The following is a 19341-nucleotide window of genomic DNA, read 5'->3' on the forward strand; positions in this document are numbered from 1 at the left end:
ACAATACCCAAATTCGGAAACGAGCCTGTTAAGTGATGATTACAAACACATTGTTAAAAATAATGTTCACCTTTAAAGTGAATGAAATGCGTTATTCTTTGTATGGCAGGGCATCTTCACCAATCTTGCATGTTTATTCAGAAACAACACCTATCTCTTAGGACTATGGCTCAATAAGTTGGGTATAAGTGAACACAAGTGTGAAAGGTGGGCTAAAAAAATGTGAAGCTGTTTGTTTCATTAGGAAGAAGTGGGGGTCAGTGACGACTTCATGACGAAAGCCTCTGTTGGGCTCAGCAGTTGAACAGTCTGAGTGGGACCATATCAAAGAGTGGGGTTCCCGGGAGGGTGTCCAATATCGGAAACTGCATAGTCCTAGAGTGTTGTTGGACGACCCGTCACTAACTGGACACGGCTACCCGCCCCACCCGATTATGCTTTCTATTGAACCCCTACTCTCCAAGCATATCTTCAAGAAGTTAGTCTTCCTTACCTGCCCTAATCCACAAAAGCCCAACTGTGAGCTAGGAGCCATATCTGACCTGAAGTCATTGGGGTTCCGTGTGCCCCGGAATCTGCCCAAAGAGGGGATTAACACCCTAATCAACCTGCCTGGAGCCAATTAGTAAATAGTTTATGGGTAACTCTCTACTGTTACTGCATATAATTATTTTTATATTGAGGTATATTACAAAATTAACATTTTACAACAACATTGAGAAAATTATAGGTATTGGAAGGACAAAATAAGTTTAAAATAGTAATTAAAAAAATTAAGTAAAGTCATTCCCTATTCCTATATATTACCTAATATTACACAGTATTAAATGCTTATGCGTAGGTAGGTGTGTATTATGATATAGATATAATTGTAAATGTTATCCTCCTTTATTTAATCAATCGATGAAATAGCCTACGAAGTCGGGCGCTAAAGTGGCATATGCTTGTATTTAGTACAACTTGTACATATCCTATAGGACGTTGTTTTTCTCCATTAAAAGTGTGGGAAGGTGCCGAATGCATTTCTGGTCTACACTAAGACCAGAGGCATTTGTGATTGGCAATTTCTTGAGCCAAAATCATCAAACATGATCTGACACTGGAAAGTATAGCACTGGTAAGTGCCCCCTACCCATCAGTGTGGGTTTCAGTGGCGTCCGCATTTCTGGTAACAAATTAAAAACATCCCTCGAGATTGAATCTAAAAACCAAGTTTAGAACGCCTGACAACCTCATTTCCTCTTCGGGTTGAATAAGATAAGATACAGGTGCGTGGACAATAAACAGCTTATCAATGCCTGTAATTAACATTTATAATCAATCGAGTTTCATTCCTTTAATGTTATATAAGCAACAACACGTTCAATTTATTACAAACTAACATGAAATAGTAGTAAACTTTAACAACACTTTTCCAATTAAATTTATATTTTGGACGAGGCCTTTCCAAACCAAAGGTTTCATCGTCAAATGACTCCACATTTAAATTTACAAACGTTGTTTTAATAACTTTTACTACTAATTAAACAATTTTTCCAATTGCTCCAAGAGTCTTCAATTAACATTCCGCTTTTGTAACACTTAAAATAATTTCATTTTGCAATATATGAGTTTTTACGGGCCACAGTGGTTTGATTCTAGACTAGTCGTGGCCAGTGATACTTGGCCTGGCATCATAACTCCGTGTCGCAGAGGATTAACCACCTTGCTACGAGTTCGGATCTCCTCGTCGATATTGAGTGACACAAGACAGCGAGTGCAACCCCCGAGAAAGTACGAGTTCTAGTCAATTAAGAACCACTCGGACTTGGCTGACTTATCCCATATGCCTAGATCACACGTGCTACTATTTCACTCGTGAAAATGCCATATGAGTAAATATCTTTGTCTATAGATTTCTCGTTTCCATCATTGTTTTCTTAGTTACCCAGAATACCAATGTAAAATTGATCGCTAACGCAAATGCTTAGCCAAATTCCATGGAGTGACATGCACCGTCATCCAACTCGATTTTGCCTCTCTCTCTCTCTCTCTCTCTATATATATATATATATATATATATATATATATATATATATATATATATATATATATATATATATATATATATATATATATAATATCATTATGCCTACCATTATATAAATGAAGCGACTTGCAAAATTTCAAGTCTATAGGTCATTTCGTTCTCGAAATATAGTGCGAATAGACAGACAAAAATGAAATTATTTCAATCTCACGATTGATTATGCGTCACTAACGCTCAGCCAGTAATATCTCACAAATTATTATTTTCATTTATTTAATACTCTATGGATTACCATTGAAGCACTTTGTGTCAGCTGTAAAATGTTGAATTGATAATTCATGCTTATTTTTGACCATCTAGTCGTCTGTCACTGTCACTGTCAGATAGGCTAAAAATTGAAAAGATAGTGGCCGTGGCTGGTTTTGGCTAATCAGTGACTCTGTCAACGTCAACGGAATCAACAAATTTAATGTGCCGTGTTTAGTTTGTTTAAATTGAGTTACTGAAGTCGTGTGATTATTATTTCACAGTCGGCAAATGTATTGACTGCAGTGAAAGCAAGGGTTTTGCCAATTTCCAACAGTGTAACTTTCAAAACAAGACGGTGACGAACCGACGTGAAACTGGCCATAGATTCCATCCATAAAAAGAACGAGTACCGGGAACTAGTTCCTAAATGAATCCTAACCTAGTTCATCAACTCAAACCATACAAAATATATATTTAATTAATAACGTGATGATAATTACTACAAATAAAGATTTTAAATGAACAAACAGTACTTTTATGATAATAATCCCCTTTTATAGCCGCAATTTTCAAGACTATACTCAATTAAAAGGCAAGTTTTGAGAAACCCTATAAAAGGGCCCATACCTTAAAAACGTACGAACCAATTTTGATAAAACTTTCTACACACACTCACTACATGGTCTACTATACTAAAAAACAAGCCTCATTCTTAGGCCACGCCTATTTCCGGAGCTACATCGATTTTACAGGCCAAGTACTGACAAAAACCAATCTATGGACGGCCATATCTCAAAAACGTACGAGCCAATTTTGATAAAACTTTCTGTACACATTCACTACATGGTCTAGTATACTAAAATATAAGCCTCATTCTTAGGCCACGCCTATTTCCGGAGCTACATCGATTTTACAGGCCAAGTACTGACAAAAACCAATCTATGGACGGCCATATCTCAAAAATGTACGAGCCAATTTTGATAAAACTTTCTGTACACATTCACTACATGGTCTAGTATACTAAAATATAAGCCTCATTCTTAGGCCACGCCTATTTCCGGAGCTACATCGATTTTACAGGCCAAGTGCTGACAAAAACCAATCTATGGACGGCCATATCTCAAAAATGTACGAGCCAATTTTGATAAAACTTTCTGTACACATTCACTACATGGTCTAGTATACTAAAATATAAGCCTCATTCTTAGGCCACGCCTATTTCCGGAGCCACATCGATTTTACAGGCCAAGTGCTGACAAAAACCAATCTATGGACGGCCATATCTCAAAAATGTACGAGCCAATTTTGATAAAACTTTCTGTACACATTCACTACTTGGTCTAGTATACTAAAATATAAGCCTCATTCTTAGGCCACGCCTATTTCCGGAGCTACATCGATTTTACAGGCCAAGTGCTGACAAAAACCAATCTATGGACGGCCATATCTCAAAAATGTACGAGCCAATTTTGATAAAACTTTCAGTACACATTCACTACATGGTCTAGTATACTAAAATACAAGCCTCATTCTTAGGCCACGCCTATTTCCGGAGCCTCAATAACTTTATAGGCCAAGTGCTGACAAAAACCAATCTATGGACGGCCATATCTCAAAAATGTACGAGCCAATTTTGATAAAACTTTCTGTACACATTCACTACATGGTCTAGTATACTAAAATATAAGCCTCATTCTTAGGCCACGCCTATTTCCGGAGCTACATCGATTTTACAGGCCAAGTGCTGACAAAATCCAATCTATGGACGGCCATATCTCAAAAATGTACGAGCCAATTTTGATAAAACTTTCTGTACACATTCACTACATGGTCTAGTATACTAAAATATAAGCCTCATTCTTAGGCCACGCCTATTTCCGGAGCCACATCGATTTTACAGGCCAAGTGCTGACAAAAACCAATCTATGGACGGCCATATCTCAAAAATGTACGAGCCAATTTTGATAAAACTTTCTGTACACATTCACTACTTGGTCTAGTATACTAAAATATAAGCCTCATTCTTAGGCCACGCCTATTTCCGGAGCCACATCGATTTTTACAGGCCAAGTGCTGACAAAAACCAATCTATGGACGGCCATATCTCAAAAATGTACGAGCCAATTTTGATAAAACTTTCAGTACACATTCACTACATGGTCTAGTATACTAAAATACAAGCCTCATTCTTAGGCCACGCCTATTTCCGGAGCCACATCGATTTTACAGGCCAAGTACTGACAAAAACCAATCTATGGACGGCCATATCTCAAAAATGTACGAGCCAATTTTGATAAAACTTTCTGTACACATTCACTACATGGTCTAGTATACTAAAATATAAGCCTCATTCTTAGGCCACGCCTATTTCCGGAGCTACATCGATTTTACAGGCCAAGTGCTGACAAAAACCAATCTATGGACGGCCATATCTCAAAAATGTACGAGCCAATTTTGATAAAACTTTCTGTACACATTCACTACATGGTCTAGTATACTAAAATATAAGCCTCATTCTTAGGCCACGCCTATTTCCGGAGCTACATCGATTTTACAGGCCAAGTGCTGACAAAAACCAATCTATGGACGGCCATATCTCAAAAATGTACGAGCCAATTTTGATAAAACTTTCTGTACACATTCACTACATGGTCTAGTATACTAAAATATAAGCCTCATTCTTAGGCCACGCCTATTTCCGGAGCCACATCGATTTTACAGGCCAAGTGCTGACAAAAACCAATCTATGGACGGCCATATCTCAAAAATGTACGAGCCAATTTTGATAAAACTTTCTGTACACATTCACTACTTGGTCTAGTATACTAAAATATAAGCCTCATTCTTAGGCCACGCCTATTTCCGGAGCTACATCGATTTTACAGGCCAAGTGCTGACAAAAACCAATCTATGGACGGCCATATCTCAAAAATGTACGAGCCAATTTTGATAAAACTTTCAGTACACATTCACTACATGGTCTAGTATACTAAAATACAAGCCTCATTCTTAGGCCACGCCTATTTCCGGAGCCTCAATCGACTTTATAGGCCAAGTGCTGACAAAAACCAATCTATGGACGGCCATATCTCAAAAATGTACGAGCCAATTTTGATAAAACTTTCTGTACACATTCACTACATGGTCTAGTATACTAAAATATAAGCCTCATTCTTAGGCCACGCCTATTTCCGGAGCTACATCGATTTTACAGGCCAAGTGCTGACAAAAACCAATCTATGGACGGCCATATCTCAAAAATGTACGAGCCAATTTTGATAAAACTTTCTGTACACATTCACTACATGGTCTAGTATACTAAAATATAAGCCTCATTCTTAGGCCACGCCTATTTCCGGAGCCACATCGATTTTACAGGCCAAGTGCTGACAAAAACCAATCTATGGACGGCCATATCTCAAAAATGTACGAGCCAATTTTGATAAAACTTTCTGTACACATTCACTACTTGGTCTAGTATACTAAAATATAAGCCTCATTCTTAGGCCACGCCTATTTCCGGAGCCACATCGATTTTACAGGCCAAGTGCTGACAAAAACCAATCTATGGACGGCCATATCTCAAAAATGTACGAGCCAATTTTGATAAAACTTTCTGTACACATTCACTACATGGTCTAGTATACTAAAATATAAGCCTCATTCTTAGGCCACGCCTATTTCCGGAGCCACATCGATTTTACAGGCCAAGTGCTGACAAAAACCAATCTATGGACGGCCATATCTCAAAAATGTACGAGCCAATTTTGATAAAACTTTCAGTACACATTCACTACATGGTCTAGTATACTAAAATACAAGCCTCATTCTTAGGCCACGCCTATTTCCGGAGCCACATCGATTTTACAGGCCAAGTGCTGACAAAAACCAATCTATGGACGGCCATATCTCAAAAATGTACGAGCCAATTTTGATAAAACTTTCTGTACACATTCACTACATGGTCTAGTATACTAAAATATAAGCCTCATTCTTAGGCCACGCCTATTTCCGGAGCTACATCGATTTTACAGGCCAAGTGCTGACAAAAACCAATCTATGGACGGCCATATCTCAAAAATGTACGAGCCAATTTTGATAAAACTTTCTGTACACATTCACTACATGGTCTAGTATACTAAAATATAAGCCTCATTCTTAGGCCACGCCTATTTCCGGAGCCACATCGATTTTACAGGCCAAGTGCTGACAAAAACCAATCTATGGACGGCCATATCTCAAAAATGTACGAGCCAATTTTGATAAAAACTTTCTGTACACATTCACTACTTGGTCTAGTATACTAAAAATATAAGCCTCATTCTTAGGCCACGCCTATTTCCGGAGCTACATCGATTTTACAGGCCAAGTGCTGACAAAAACCAATCTATGGACGGCCATATCTCAAAAATGTACGAGCCAATTTTGATAAAACTTTCAGTACACATTCACTACATGGTCTAGTATACTAAAATACAAGCCTCATTCTTAGGCCACGCCTATTTCCGGAGCCTCAATAACTTTATAGGCCAAGTGCTGACAAAAACCAATCTATGGACGGCCATATCTCAAAAATGTACGAGCCAATTTTGATAAAACTTTCTGTACACATTCACTACATGGTCTAGTATACTAAAATATAAGCCTCATTCTTAGGCCACGCCTATTTCCGGAGCCACATCGATTTTACAGGCCAAGTGCTGACAAAAACCAATCTATGGACGGCCATATCTCAAAAATGTACGAGCCAATTTTGATAAAACTTTCTGTACACATTCACTACATGGTCTAGTATACTAAAATATAAGCCTCATTCTTAGGCCACGCCTATTTCCGGAGCTACATCGATTTTACAGGCCAAGTGCTGACAAAAACCAATCTATGGACGGCCATATCTCAAAAATGTACGAGCCAATTTTGATAAAACTTTCTGTACACATTCACTACATGGTCTAGTATACTAAAATATAAGCCTCATTCTTAGGCCACGCCTATTTCCGGAGCCACATCGATTTTACAGGCCAAGTGCTGACAAAAACCAATCTATGGACGGCCATATCTCAAAAATGTACGAGCCAATTTTGATAAAACTTTCTGTACACATTCACTACTTGGTCTAGTATACTAAAATATAAGCCTCATTCTTAGGCCACGCCTATTTCCGGAGCCACATCGATTTTACAGGCCAAGTGCTGACAAAAACCAATCTATGGACGGCCATATCTCAAAAATGTACGAGCCAATTTTGATAAAACTTTCAGTACACATTCACTACATGGTCTAGTATACTAAAATACAAGCCTCATTCTTAGGCCACGCCTATTTCCGGAGCCTCAATAACTTTATAGGCCAAGTGCTGACAAAAACCAATCTATGGACGGCCATATCTCAAAAATGTACGAGCCAATTTTGATAAAACTTTCTGTACACATTCACTACATGGTCTAGTATACTAAAATATAAGCCTCATTCTTAGGCCACGCCTATTTCCGGAGCTACATCGATTTTACAGGCCAAGTGCTGACAAAAACCAATCTATGGACGGCCATATCTCAAAAATGTACGAGCCAATTTTGATAAAACTTTCTGTACACATTCACTACATGGTCTAGTATACTAAAATACAAGCCTCATTCTTAGGCCACGCCTATTTCCGGAGCTACATCGATTTTACAGGCCAAGTGCTGACAAAAACCAATCTATGGACGGCCATATCTCAAAAATGTACGAGCCAATTTTGATAAAACTTTCTGTACACATTCACTACATGGTCTAGTATACTAAAATACAAGCCTCATTCTTAGGCCACGCCTATTTCCGGAGCCACATCGATTTTACAGGCCAAGTGCTGACAAAAACCAATCTATGGACAGCCATATCTCAAAAACGTACGAGCCAATTTTGATAAAACTTTCTGTACACATTCACTACATGGTCTAGTATACTAAAATACAAGCCTCATTCTTAGGCCACGCCTATTTCCGGAGCTACATCGATTTTACAGGCCAAGTGCTGACAAAATCCAATCTATGGACGGCCATATCTCAAAAATGTACGAGCCAATTTTGATAAAACTTTCTGTACACATTCACTACATGGTCTAGTATACTAAAATATAAGCCTCATTCTTAGGCCACGCCTATTTCCGGAGCCACATCGATTTTACAGGCCAAGTGCTGACAAAAACCAATCTATGGACGGCCATATCTCAAAAATGTACGAGCCAATTTTAATAAAACTTTCTGTACACATTCACTACATGGTCTAGTATACTAAAATATAAGCCTCATTCTTAGGCCACGCCTATTTCCGGAGCCTCAATAACTTTATAGGCCAAGTGCTGACAAAAACCAATCTATGGACGGCCATATCTCAAAAATGTACGAGCCAATTTTGATAAAACTTTCTGTACACATTCACTACATGGTCTAGTATACTAAAATATAAGCCTCATTCTTAGGCCACGCCTATTTCCGGAGCTACATCGATTTTACAGGCCAAGTGCTGACAAAATCCAATCTATGGACGGCCATATCTCAAAAATGTACGAGCCAATTTTGATAAAATTTTCTGTACACATTCACTACATGGTCTAGTATACTAAAATATAAGCCTCATTCTTAGGCCACGCCTATTTTCGGAGCTACATCGATTTTACAGGCCAAGTGCTGACAAAAACCAATCTATGGACGGCCATATCTCAAAAACGTACGAGCCAATTTTGATAAAACTTTCTGTACACATTCACTACATGGTCTAGTATACTAAAATACAAGCCTCATTCTTAAGCCACGCCTATTTCCGGAGCTACATCGATTTTACAGGCCAAATGCTGACAAAAACCAATCTATCTAGGTTATGTGCTGAAAAAATCTAATGTATTAAATCAACTCACCTGGAAAATCGTAGAGCATATTTAGGTTAATCTTCGTATACATATTGTAGCCACTTTAACAGAAAATTGCGTGCAATAATCGTCATATTTATAGTAATGAAGACGATGTAGTAATGCTCCACGATTCTACATATATTAAAACAATACTGAGAGTGGGTCAGCTGCTAACTTATCACTACGGCAATAGTTTACTGGACCTAACACAAAGTAATCATGTTATTTTGGTAATAGGTTATTGACAACGTTGTGGTTAAATGGACGGCGGTATAATACTGTTGCTAAAATGTGACGAATAGCTCTTTGTACGATAGATTTTTGTTCATTAATAAATCTTATAATAACACGTTTACGAGCGCACGCAATTGTTCTCGAATCACTAATTCTTAATTGAATACGGTCGTTGAATAACGTCATAGTCGTTCCCGTTGTTTGAAACCAAGAACGGTGACCGGGAACATAGCCACTCCGTATTGACAAAAAAAATCTCTCAGCTGGAGTTTTACAGTTTTACCGTAACAAAGCCTGGAACCGCCAAGAATATGAAAACTTCACTTCATCATGGCGGACAGGAGCAGGCAGAGTGTAAGTACACTATAATTCATTTAACCATATCTAATTACCTAAATAACTTTATTATTAAGAGTAATCTTGTATTTTCTTTCTGTTGGTTTAATTAATTGTTACTAATGCTATAGTTTAATTGATAAAGATGTTTAAAGATAGTAAAGATAACCATACTACAGTGGCTTCTTAGTTTTGAACAAAAATATTACAATAAAGCATAAAAGTCTTTATTAACACTTTCAGTGCTACAGGTATTTTCCAAGGCATATGCATAAGTGCCAGGCTGTTTTGGCATATTTGTAAGCTTTTGGTGAAAAAGCTGTTGTAAAATAACTACCCAACAGATTATCATAGCAGCCCATTATTTTTGAACGAGTTTTCCTTATCAGGGACCAAAATAAACTTCATAATAAGTTCATTCTTTCATAATTAATCGAAAAATACTCGATGAGTCATACTTCCTATCGCCAAATCGTTTTGAAATAGACTCACGAATGACCTGACATTTTCGAATAATAAAACGTTCTTCTTTTAGTTTTTGCACTTTTTGTACAGTCAAAATTAGCGACGATGTGACAAAGAAAGGGTTAATATGTTTTCTAATTATTGTTTTTTTGCCTCAAAATGAAATATTACGTTGAGAACAATAATAATAATAATAATCTACATGTCACATTTGATTTGTAAAGAATGGGTGTATGACATCCCATTGTCCTTTTGCCTAAGGCATCCATTACATTGTGAATTTGGCAGTGCAACTTTGAAGTTTGAGTCATGTATTAGATTTGAACTCACATATTATTGAATGTAAAATTATTTATTGATTGCAAATGTCAGTATAGTCAATTTAAATTATAGATTAAACCTCCAGGATTAAAATAACTACTTTTTGTTTTACAGGTATCTTCAATGCTCGAGTCCCTTCTGTTAACTCAGGAGGGGTCACTGACGGCCAGCAGCTTCAGAGCGGTAATGAGGCAGGTGAGGTGGTGCGAGGCACCACTTGCTGCAGGCCTTTTATGTAAGTGCATTATTTAAATGGAAACAATAAATAAAGTAAGATGTCTATTTCAGTGTACTTATATAGCAGGTCCGGTCTGAGATGCTGTGGGCGAATGTGAGATTGTGTGTTATAAAAGTTAAAGGACTCATTACCAATAACTACTTTAGTTTTATGTATATATTAACAGTATAATTTTATTTCATATCTTTTAAGAATTACAGAAGTGGTTAACTTATTAATTTATTAAATTTCAATTTTATCATGTTACAATATTATATTAATTTCACCACATTGTTTTAAATGTAATTATTTCTTTAATTTTTTTATTCTTAAGGTAATAATTAATTAATGTTTTAAATTTTACATTGTCGCAGGTTAGGTGTAAGAAAGGGCCATCCAGCCCTAACTTTGCCTGTATAAATAAAGAATTTTTCATTTCATTTCCTTTTCATATGTTTTAAGAATCACAAGTCACAAAAATATTTATTCGGTCATAATACAGGATAGTTGACAGTCCCCATGCACCACAAGAGTGCGTGCGGGGAAAAGTAAAACATTTTTAAAAATTATTTATTATATTATCTTAATCTATTTATATTAATTCTTTAATGTAAAAATACTCAATTTTATAATGTTATTTATAATGTTTTTATTAAAAGATTCAAGCAATATAAACAGCCTTTAACTTTTTTGTAAATATACCTAGAATCCACTGGGGATGCATTTGGTGGTAGACATGTTAAAATCATAGAATACTGATTTGAAATACTCGTACTGCATTGGTCCCAATCTCATTTAATTCAATTCAATTCAAATTAACTTTATTGAAGACTCATGCAATGTACACATATAGTATAAATACAGAATAGCGTCAACCATTACATTACAATATCCATTTAGTGACTACATAAATCATTAAATAAAGAAGTTTGCCTCAAAATGTTATGTAAATGACAACACTGATTTTACAATTTTGTCACTATTTATAATATGTCATATTAATTAATATATTTTTGGATGAGCTAAGTTACCTCAAAATATTCTTTAAATGGGTATACTGATTATTCAATTAAAAATGATTTTAACTTTGTTAAATATGCAAATTTGTGAAATTTAAGAAATAACAAGAATTTGGATCCTATAGCTGTGGGTTTTTTATTAAAAGGTTTTAAGTTATGTATACTATCTTCATTTGATTTCACAAGCATGATAGTTTGAAAAATATATAGACCATATACGGTAAGGATTCTTAATTTAGAAAAATGCTGTTGGTAAGCGGTAATAATGGTTTGGAGATTAGCGGAAAAGACTGTTTAATGAGGGTGATTGGTATATCATCAATTCCTGTTGAGAATTTGTTTTCAAAAGCCATTACAATCGTTTTAAAATTCTTTCATCAACCTCTTTAAATTTGAAAAAAATTAGGCTTGAGGCGGTTTTTCATGACCCGATTGATTAACAAAATCTTTCTGAATATTTGGAAGCACAAATCTATCAACAACACTTATAAAAAAATCATTAAATATATTACCAACAAGAATTTGGTCTGATATGGATGTGCCATCCCGGACTAATTGTATGGTATCAGTGATCTTGGTGGGTGCCATTGTTGATTTCATATTTTATAACTTTCCAAGTTGATTTTAACTTATTTGTAGATTTCTTAATTTTACTGTAAAAAAACCTTTTTTGTCGTTGTTTATTTGAATTTTATTTTCAATTTTCAGTTGCTTAATTAATTGTTTTAAATCGTTACCTTTTATTCACATAATGAAGAGTATTTTGTACACCAAGAATTTCAAATAATTGCCCATCATGGTCTGATATACATGTTATAAGGCCAGATGTTTTTAATCTCTTAGTTGTAATATTAGTGAGGAAGTTATCCATGCTGGTTTCTGACTCGGAGGTAACTCTAGTAGGAAGATTTACTTTATAAACTAAGTTATAAGAATTTAAAATACTAAAAAAATTCCTATATGTACTGTCTTTGTTCAAAACATTGATGTTAAAATCTCCTGCTATGATAATATTCTTGAATTTATCATTTAATGTATTACATAACAAATCAAGTTACTCGGCGATACTGAGTACAAACACTGGATACTTGAAACCAGCATTATTTCCTTACTGTTCACGTTTTAAATACTAGAACTCTAAATCAGTATTTCATATTTGTAACGTTTTAAATACTAGAAGACTTTAAATCAGTATTTTTAACGCTGAAAATACTGAGTATATTCCCTAATAAACACTGTTTATTTAATTAAACACAGTTTATGAGTACTTCCGGACTAGTAAAGTAATCCGTACGAGAAAATATTTGTACCTTGTAACAGAGTACTAGATACAAAGTACCTGTTATCTGTATTTTTAGTTCTCAGTAACCGTTACAGATACTGTAGAAAAGTAACCGTTACAATGATTACTGAAATACCGTCTCACCGCGAGTGGACAGTGGTAGCTCCGGCATTTAGAAGTGAACCGTTCCTGGCGTAGGTTTAATTCAATTTATTGTGTAGTGTTTAAAAAGTGTAAAAGTAGTGTGTTAAAGTAAAAGTAAAAGTTAGTGTGTTAAAAAGTGTTTACCTACAAGTAAGTTTATCTTACAGTTACTTTAAATGAATGTAAGTATACTTAATAGCAATCTATTTCGGTTCAAAAAGGTTATTATTAATTAAATGTATCACAAAGGCCAGGATCAAACATCACAATGAGACATATTTTCATGTGACATTGGGTGACATGTTTTATCTTTTAAACGTATTACTATTTCTGTTTGTTTTATCTTGAGGTAAGTGTTAACTCTGACCATTTCATAATGTAGGATATTAGTAACATAGATATAAACGGTAGGAAGGTTACAACAGAAACACTGCAAGTAGATGAGAATGAAGTTTGGGTTTGGTTGGGAAATAGTGTAAAGTGAACACATTTTTTACTACTTTATTCTTTTTACCTATACGAGTTTTTTTTCTTTCTTTCTTTAGTTATACTTGTTATTTTTAGTTTAAAAAATTCTTAACCTACAAGTTCAAACATTGATGGCTAGGGGCATTTCCATTGTAATTTCTGTTATTATTTAGGGGTAGAGTCCGATAAGCAGACCCAGTTTTTTAAATCGAAGAATGTAACCATCAATACCTAATATTTGCATCTAACATCCTGGACTATCAATCAAACAATCAAAATAAAAGTATCTATAATCCTCTATAACAATAATGTGTTTTAAATTTAAATATGAATTTAATATTTGCAGTGGTGAAACAAAGTATTATAACAAAAATTGTGAAAACTGAAGACAACCATATTTGCTCCTCTCACAGGTTTCTTTCCCACAAATTTCACATAGTGGGTTTTTTGGTACGAGTCTAACATGTTAAAGCCACGAAAAACATGTCTTGTGTTTTTTAAAAGCCTACCTTAGGTGTAGTCTATTATTTGAAAGTGTTCACAGCTGTTGGTATAGATTATTTGAAATAATTAATTGTTCAAAATAATTTATCAGTGTCGATTGATTATATCGCTTATCGTACCCTACCCTTATTCAGGCTTTCCTACCTTTTATATCTACTGTACTAGTATCCTATACATTTATTTTTCTTAGTTTAAGTTAAAATTTTGGCTTAAAGTTTGAAGTGGCTAAAGTAAATAATTACCAAACTTTCTAGTAGGCTAAAAAAAGAATTTCAATTTCCATTAAGCACTTTATATTGGACATGGAGAATATTTAAAAAATTAGTAATGCGTTTTAATTTTAGTTTTACATCTTTTATGATTGTTTTAGGTTTGAGATGTAAAGTACAACAATAAACCTGTATCTGTCACAAATCCAACTCAAGTACAATTACATTTTTAGTATATTTACAAGTCTATCATTACATTGGTAACAAGGTTTATATATATACATATACAAAATGTGGGAGGAACTTAATAATTTACGTAAATCAGTTGCTCGTGTGAGACAAACACCAGTTAATGAGAAAATAAGTGTAATAACTGGAAAACTTATCTTGAATAATGTTGGCGTAGAAGATATTTGCTCATGTAATGGCAATACTGAGGAAGTGAAAAAATGTGTTGGAGAGATTTTTAATTCTCTGCAAATTGTCAACACAAAAAAACATAGAAATAATTTGATAAGATTCATTAGAAAACATATAGATGAAATAAAGTGTAACATAATCAGACAGGAAAATAACATTTCGTCTAATGTAGAGCCAAATGCAGATGAGCAAGGAAACAAGTTTACAGGATCATGTAATTCGTATTATGAGATTGAAAAATCAGGTAGTTCTTATGATTGCAATAATTTTACCTTGGAAGGCAACAATGTACTACATTTTAGTACCACATTGCCAGATACTTCAATTCAAAATAGTGTAAATCATTGTGAAGCGAGTCCTAAAAGCACACCTTATCCTTTTAAATATGAAAATAAGACAAACAACGTTAAGATTAATCCAAACAAAGAGTTAAACAAAGTCTGTTTAGAAATTGAAAACAACAAACCTAGATTACTCGACATGAAATCAGATCTAGAAGATAGATTACCGGTAACAGTTAATTTTAAGATTGAAAAAGAGGAAGATTTAAAACTAAACAAATCACTTCCAAAAACAAGACGAATCTTTAAAAACTGTAATAAGCTAATTGGAAGTTTCTTGATAGATTCTCAGACTTGGTCAGCCATGAAGGATGATAAAGGAAGATTAATATCAACAGTGTATCCTAGCGTTATATCAAAAAAGTTCTTCCACATTAGTAAGGGCTGTGTAGTACAAATGCGTAATGTTAACTATTGTAAAAGAGAAAACAATACCATTTTATCTATATATGCTTATTGTGGTCACAATAATGACACAACATTCAAGTTAATGTGTTTGAAAGTTGTAAATTCAGATGATGTTCAATTTAAGGTTTATACATCTGTAGCTTCTTGTATCCACAATCAGAAGAAGACTAGAGAGCTTAGTGGAATTGATAGAGACAAAATAAAAAATACTCTCTTAATGAAAAACCCAAAATCTGTTCGTTTAGATTGTATACAGAGTGCAGATGTAGATGGATTGTTATTAAACAACATACAGGATGCCAAGTCTTGCTCTGTATTTAGGAAAGCAAGGTCAGAGGCTCTAGCCGCCAACGATCTAGACAATGATCCACTGATTGATCTAATGAAAATGGCAATGTTGCAAGCTGGGGATCAAGATCAGTATGTTCAGTTTGTTGGTAATCCTTTACATGTCATAATTTACAGTAAACAATTACTAAATTTAGCTATGAGGGCAATGAGACTAAGGAAAAAAGCAAAAAAAGAATTTGTAATGCATTTAGATGCTACTGGTACAGTAGTGCGTTATGAGCCCACCAAAGGTGAAAAGAAAAGAGTATTGTACTATGCACTGGTTTTCAGAATTTTAGACAATGTTCTCCCTGCTAGTGAATTTATAAGTAATTCACACACATCAGCAAGTATTGGTTTTTGGCTACTGCACTACAAACAGTTCCTTATTAACAATAATCAGTGGCCAATATGTAGTCGTGTAGTAACAGATTTTAGTTGGGCTATAATAAATGCAGTTTTTAATACAGTGGAATTGCATGAGTATGGTACCATATTTATTAGTTTGTCATGAGATAGTCAACAGTAAAAACTGTTAAAAATACACCAACTGTAACATTGCACATATGTGTGTCACATTTTGTTAAAATAGTTGTTAAGGACATTCATCTTGCTTTATTCACTGTCATTCCTTCTAAGAAAAAACATATTAAGGAATTAGTAATGCAAGTTATGTGCTCAATTATAAATTGTTCTAGTTACAAAATTATAAAATCGACAATAAAACATGTACTTATTGTGTTACTAAGCAAAAATATGACACTCGAAGTTAGAAAATCGTTAGTTGGTTTGTCTAAAGTATGTGACCCCTTACCATCTGTCGGAGACAATGACTTTGAAGAAACTGATGATGCTGACATAAATGAGTCTACTTCTGATGCAATATATCAACAGAGTCCTTTTTACAAAGACATGAAAGCAATTGAAACTGAAGTTCATACATTGCTGAACATCAAAGAGCTACCAAAAGAAGATGAGCCTAAAGTTTTTGAAAACTTAGACAGTTCAGATTCCAATAAAAATATGAATAGTGATGATTCTACTACTCATGATAGTGCATCTAGGACAGAAAACATATATTACAATTCTAAAATGGCAAATTTAATTATTAATAAATATTCACCGTATTTGCCCTTATGGTCTGGTTTGTTACTTCACACATCTACAGAGAATGTTTGTTCAGAAAGAATGAGCAACGGTCCTGTAGAGAATTGGTTTTTTCAACTAAAGCACATTATTCTGGCAGGGAACAAACGGCTAAGACCAAATAGATTTATTCGCATGGTTAGGGAATATGTTATGTCAATTTATAAAGAAACTATTATGGACATACCCAAAGAAGGATGTGCACGTGGTAAACGGAAACATAACAGTGACAAGAGAGACCCAGAATTGAAAAAGAAACAAAAATTGAAAAGCGAATCTGCTCTTATATCAGGCACTAATTCAAATGTCATAGATTGTCCTGAGAACATGGATATTGTTGAGGAAACATGGCAAAGACGAGAAAGAAGACCAAAAACATTCTTTAACTCACAATATATTCAGCGAATATACCAGCAAGAGGTTGTCATGTCTCAGTCACAAATAGACATAATTAAGAACAAAGTTCTGCCAAATGGTTTAATCGATGATCTTAATTTCTATGTGTCTTTGAGTAATGGAGTCAACTACGCTGTTTGTATCTTGAAAGGTCCAATAAGTAAACATTATTTATACTTAGAAGATATGCTAATATTACAATCAAACAAATGGATTACTTCAGATCTAATTGTAGGTGTTAGTTTTATGCTTCAGATTGCTTACCCACATACAAACAGCGTAGTGTTTCATGACAATGTTAGTACTAACGTTCTTGAGAAAGGCAAAAATTTGGATAGAGACCACTTTGCTTTACAAAACTCTATAATTACAGAGAATACAACTAAATTGTTTTTTCCCGTTAACATTAGTGGTGTTCACTGGGTACTTGTTTATGCTAATGTAAAAGAGAAAACATTTTCATACATAGATCCTATGGATGATACTGAAAATGTAACATTAGGCTTAAAGACTGTAGAAAAAAGAACATTTGATAGATTCATTAAATTTTTTGCACATTTAACAGAACAAAACGTGGATAATGTAAACAAGGGATGGAGATTTGTCCAGTATACTCATCCAGTACAACACGATGGATATAGCTGTGGCGCATTTGTTATGTATTTTATAGAGCAGTTAATGACCAACGATAGCATTTCTGTTCAATCTTTTTCTCCAAACCGCTACAGAGCTTACCTTTACAAGAAATTGTTGCTCCACTCGGAAAGCATGATAAATATATGCTTGCAATGTAAAATGGAATTCACTTCCATAATACCACATGATAAGGAAAGTGAAAGTGTTGAATGCACTGCATGTTCAAGATGGTATCACATATTACGACCAGGTTGTTTGCCTGATGATGTACCAAAAGATAGTAATATTTTAAATAAATCAGACGTGAGAGTTTTCTGTGCCCTGTGTAGACAATACTGGAAAACTTACTTACAAAAATAATACATTGCTTGAAATTAGAAGGTATTAGTTAGTACCAACTTGTAAAAGTTGCTTCTTAATAGCGTGAAATCATGTGACCAATAATGTCAAGTTAGCGCCTACATGTAATGGCTGCTCCTTGATTGCATGAAATCATCTGTGACCAATAATGTCAAGTTAGCGCCAACATGTAATGGCTGCTCCTTGATTGCATGAAATCATCTGTGACCAATAAAGTCAAGTTAGCGCCAACATGTAATGGCTGCTCCTTGATTGCATGAAATCATCTGTGACCAATAATGTCAAGTTAGCGCCAAAATGTAATGGCTGCTCCTTGATTGCATGAAATCATCTGTGACCAATAAAGTCAAGTTAGCGCCAACATGTAATGGCTGCTCCTTGATTGCATGAAATCATCTGTGACCAATAAAGTCAAGTTAGCGCCAACATGTAATGGCTGCTCCTTGATTGCATGAAATCATCTGTGACCAATAATGTCAAGTTAGCGCCAACATGTAATGGCTGCTCCTTGATTGCATGAAATCATCTGTGACCAATAATGTCAAGTTAGCGCCAACATGTAATGGCTGCTCCTTGATTGCATGAAATCATCTGTGACCAATAAAGTCAAGTTAGCGCCAACATGTAATGGCTGCTCCTTGATTGCATGAAATCATCTGTGACCAATAATGTCAAGTTAGCGCCAACATGTAATGGCTGCTCCTTGATTGCATGAAATCATCTGTGACCAATAAAGTCAAGTTAGCGCCAACATGTAATGGCAGCTCCTTGATTGCATGAAATCATCTGTGACCAATAATTTCAAGTTAGCGCCAACATGTAGTGGCTGCTCCTTGAACCAAGAGTCAAATATTGTAGAAGGTGAGTGACAAATACAAACAACACAGATGATGGGAGGTAAATTTGTTCGCGTCCGTGTAATGGTAAATATTCAGTAA

General features: G+C 34.9%; 2 protein-coding genes across 3 annotated transcripts in view; both read left to right on the top strand.

The window, feature by feature from the left end:
* The first annotated feature begins 2387 nt into the window (after positions 1-2387).
* The window catches only part of LOC124367375 (tumor protein p63-regulated gene 1-like protein), a 63984-nt gene continuing 47030 nt past the window's right edge, over positions 2388-19341 (top strand). Inside the window, exon 1 of one of the 2 annotated variants that reach the window (XM_046824142.1) lies at positions 2388-2633. The gene's annotated coding sequence lies outside the window, so the exon portion shown is untranslated. The remainder of the gene's footprint in view (positions 2634-19341) is intronic. The other variant, XM_046824141.1, reaches the window with a different exon arrangement.
* On the top strand, positions 9732-18540 carry LOC124368040. Its single transcript, XM_046825314.1, is given in 6 exon segments — positions 9732-9755; positions 10638-10758; positions 15781-15955; positions 16157-16325; positions 16327-16390; positions 16458-18540. Coding segments are annotated over 6 exon segments (2499 nt in total). The 3' UTR covers positions 18404-18540.

The sequence above is a fragment of the Homalodisca vitripennis genome, chromosome 8, assembly GCF_021130785.1.
Source record: "Homalodisca vitripennis isolate AUS2020 chromosome 8, UT_GWSS_2.1, whole genome shotgun sequence".
Classification (NCBI taxonomy): domain Eukaryota; kingdom Metazoa; phylum Arthropoda; class Insecta; order Hemiptera; family Cicadellidae; genus Homalodisca; species Homalodisca vitripennis.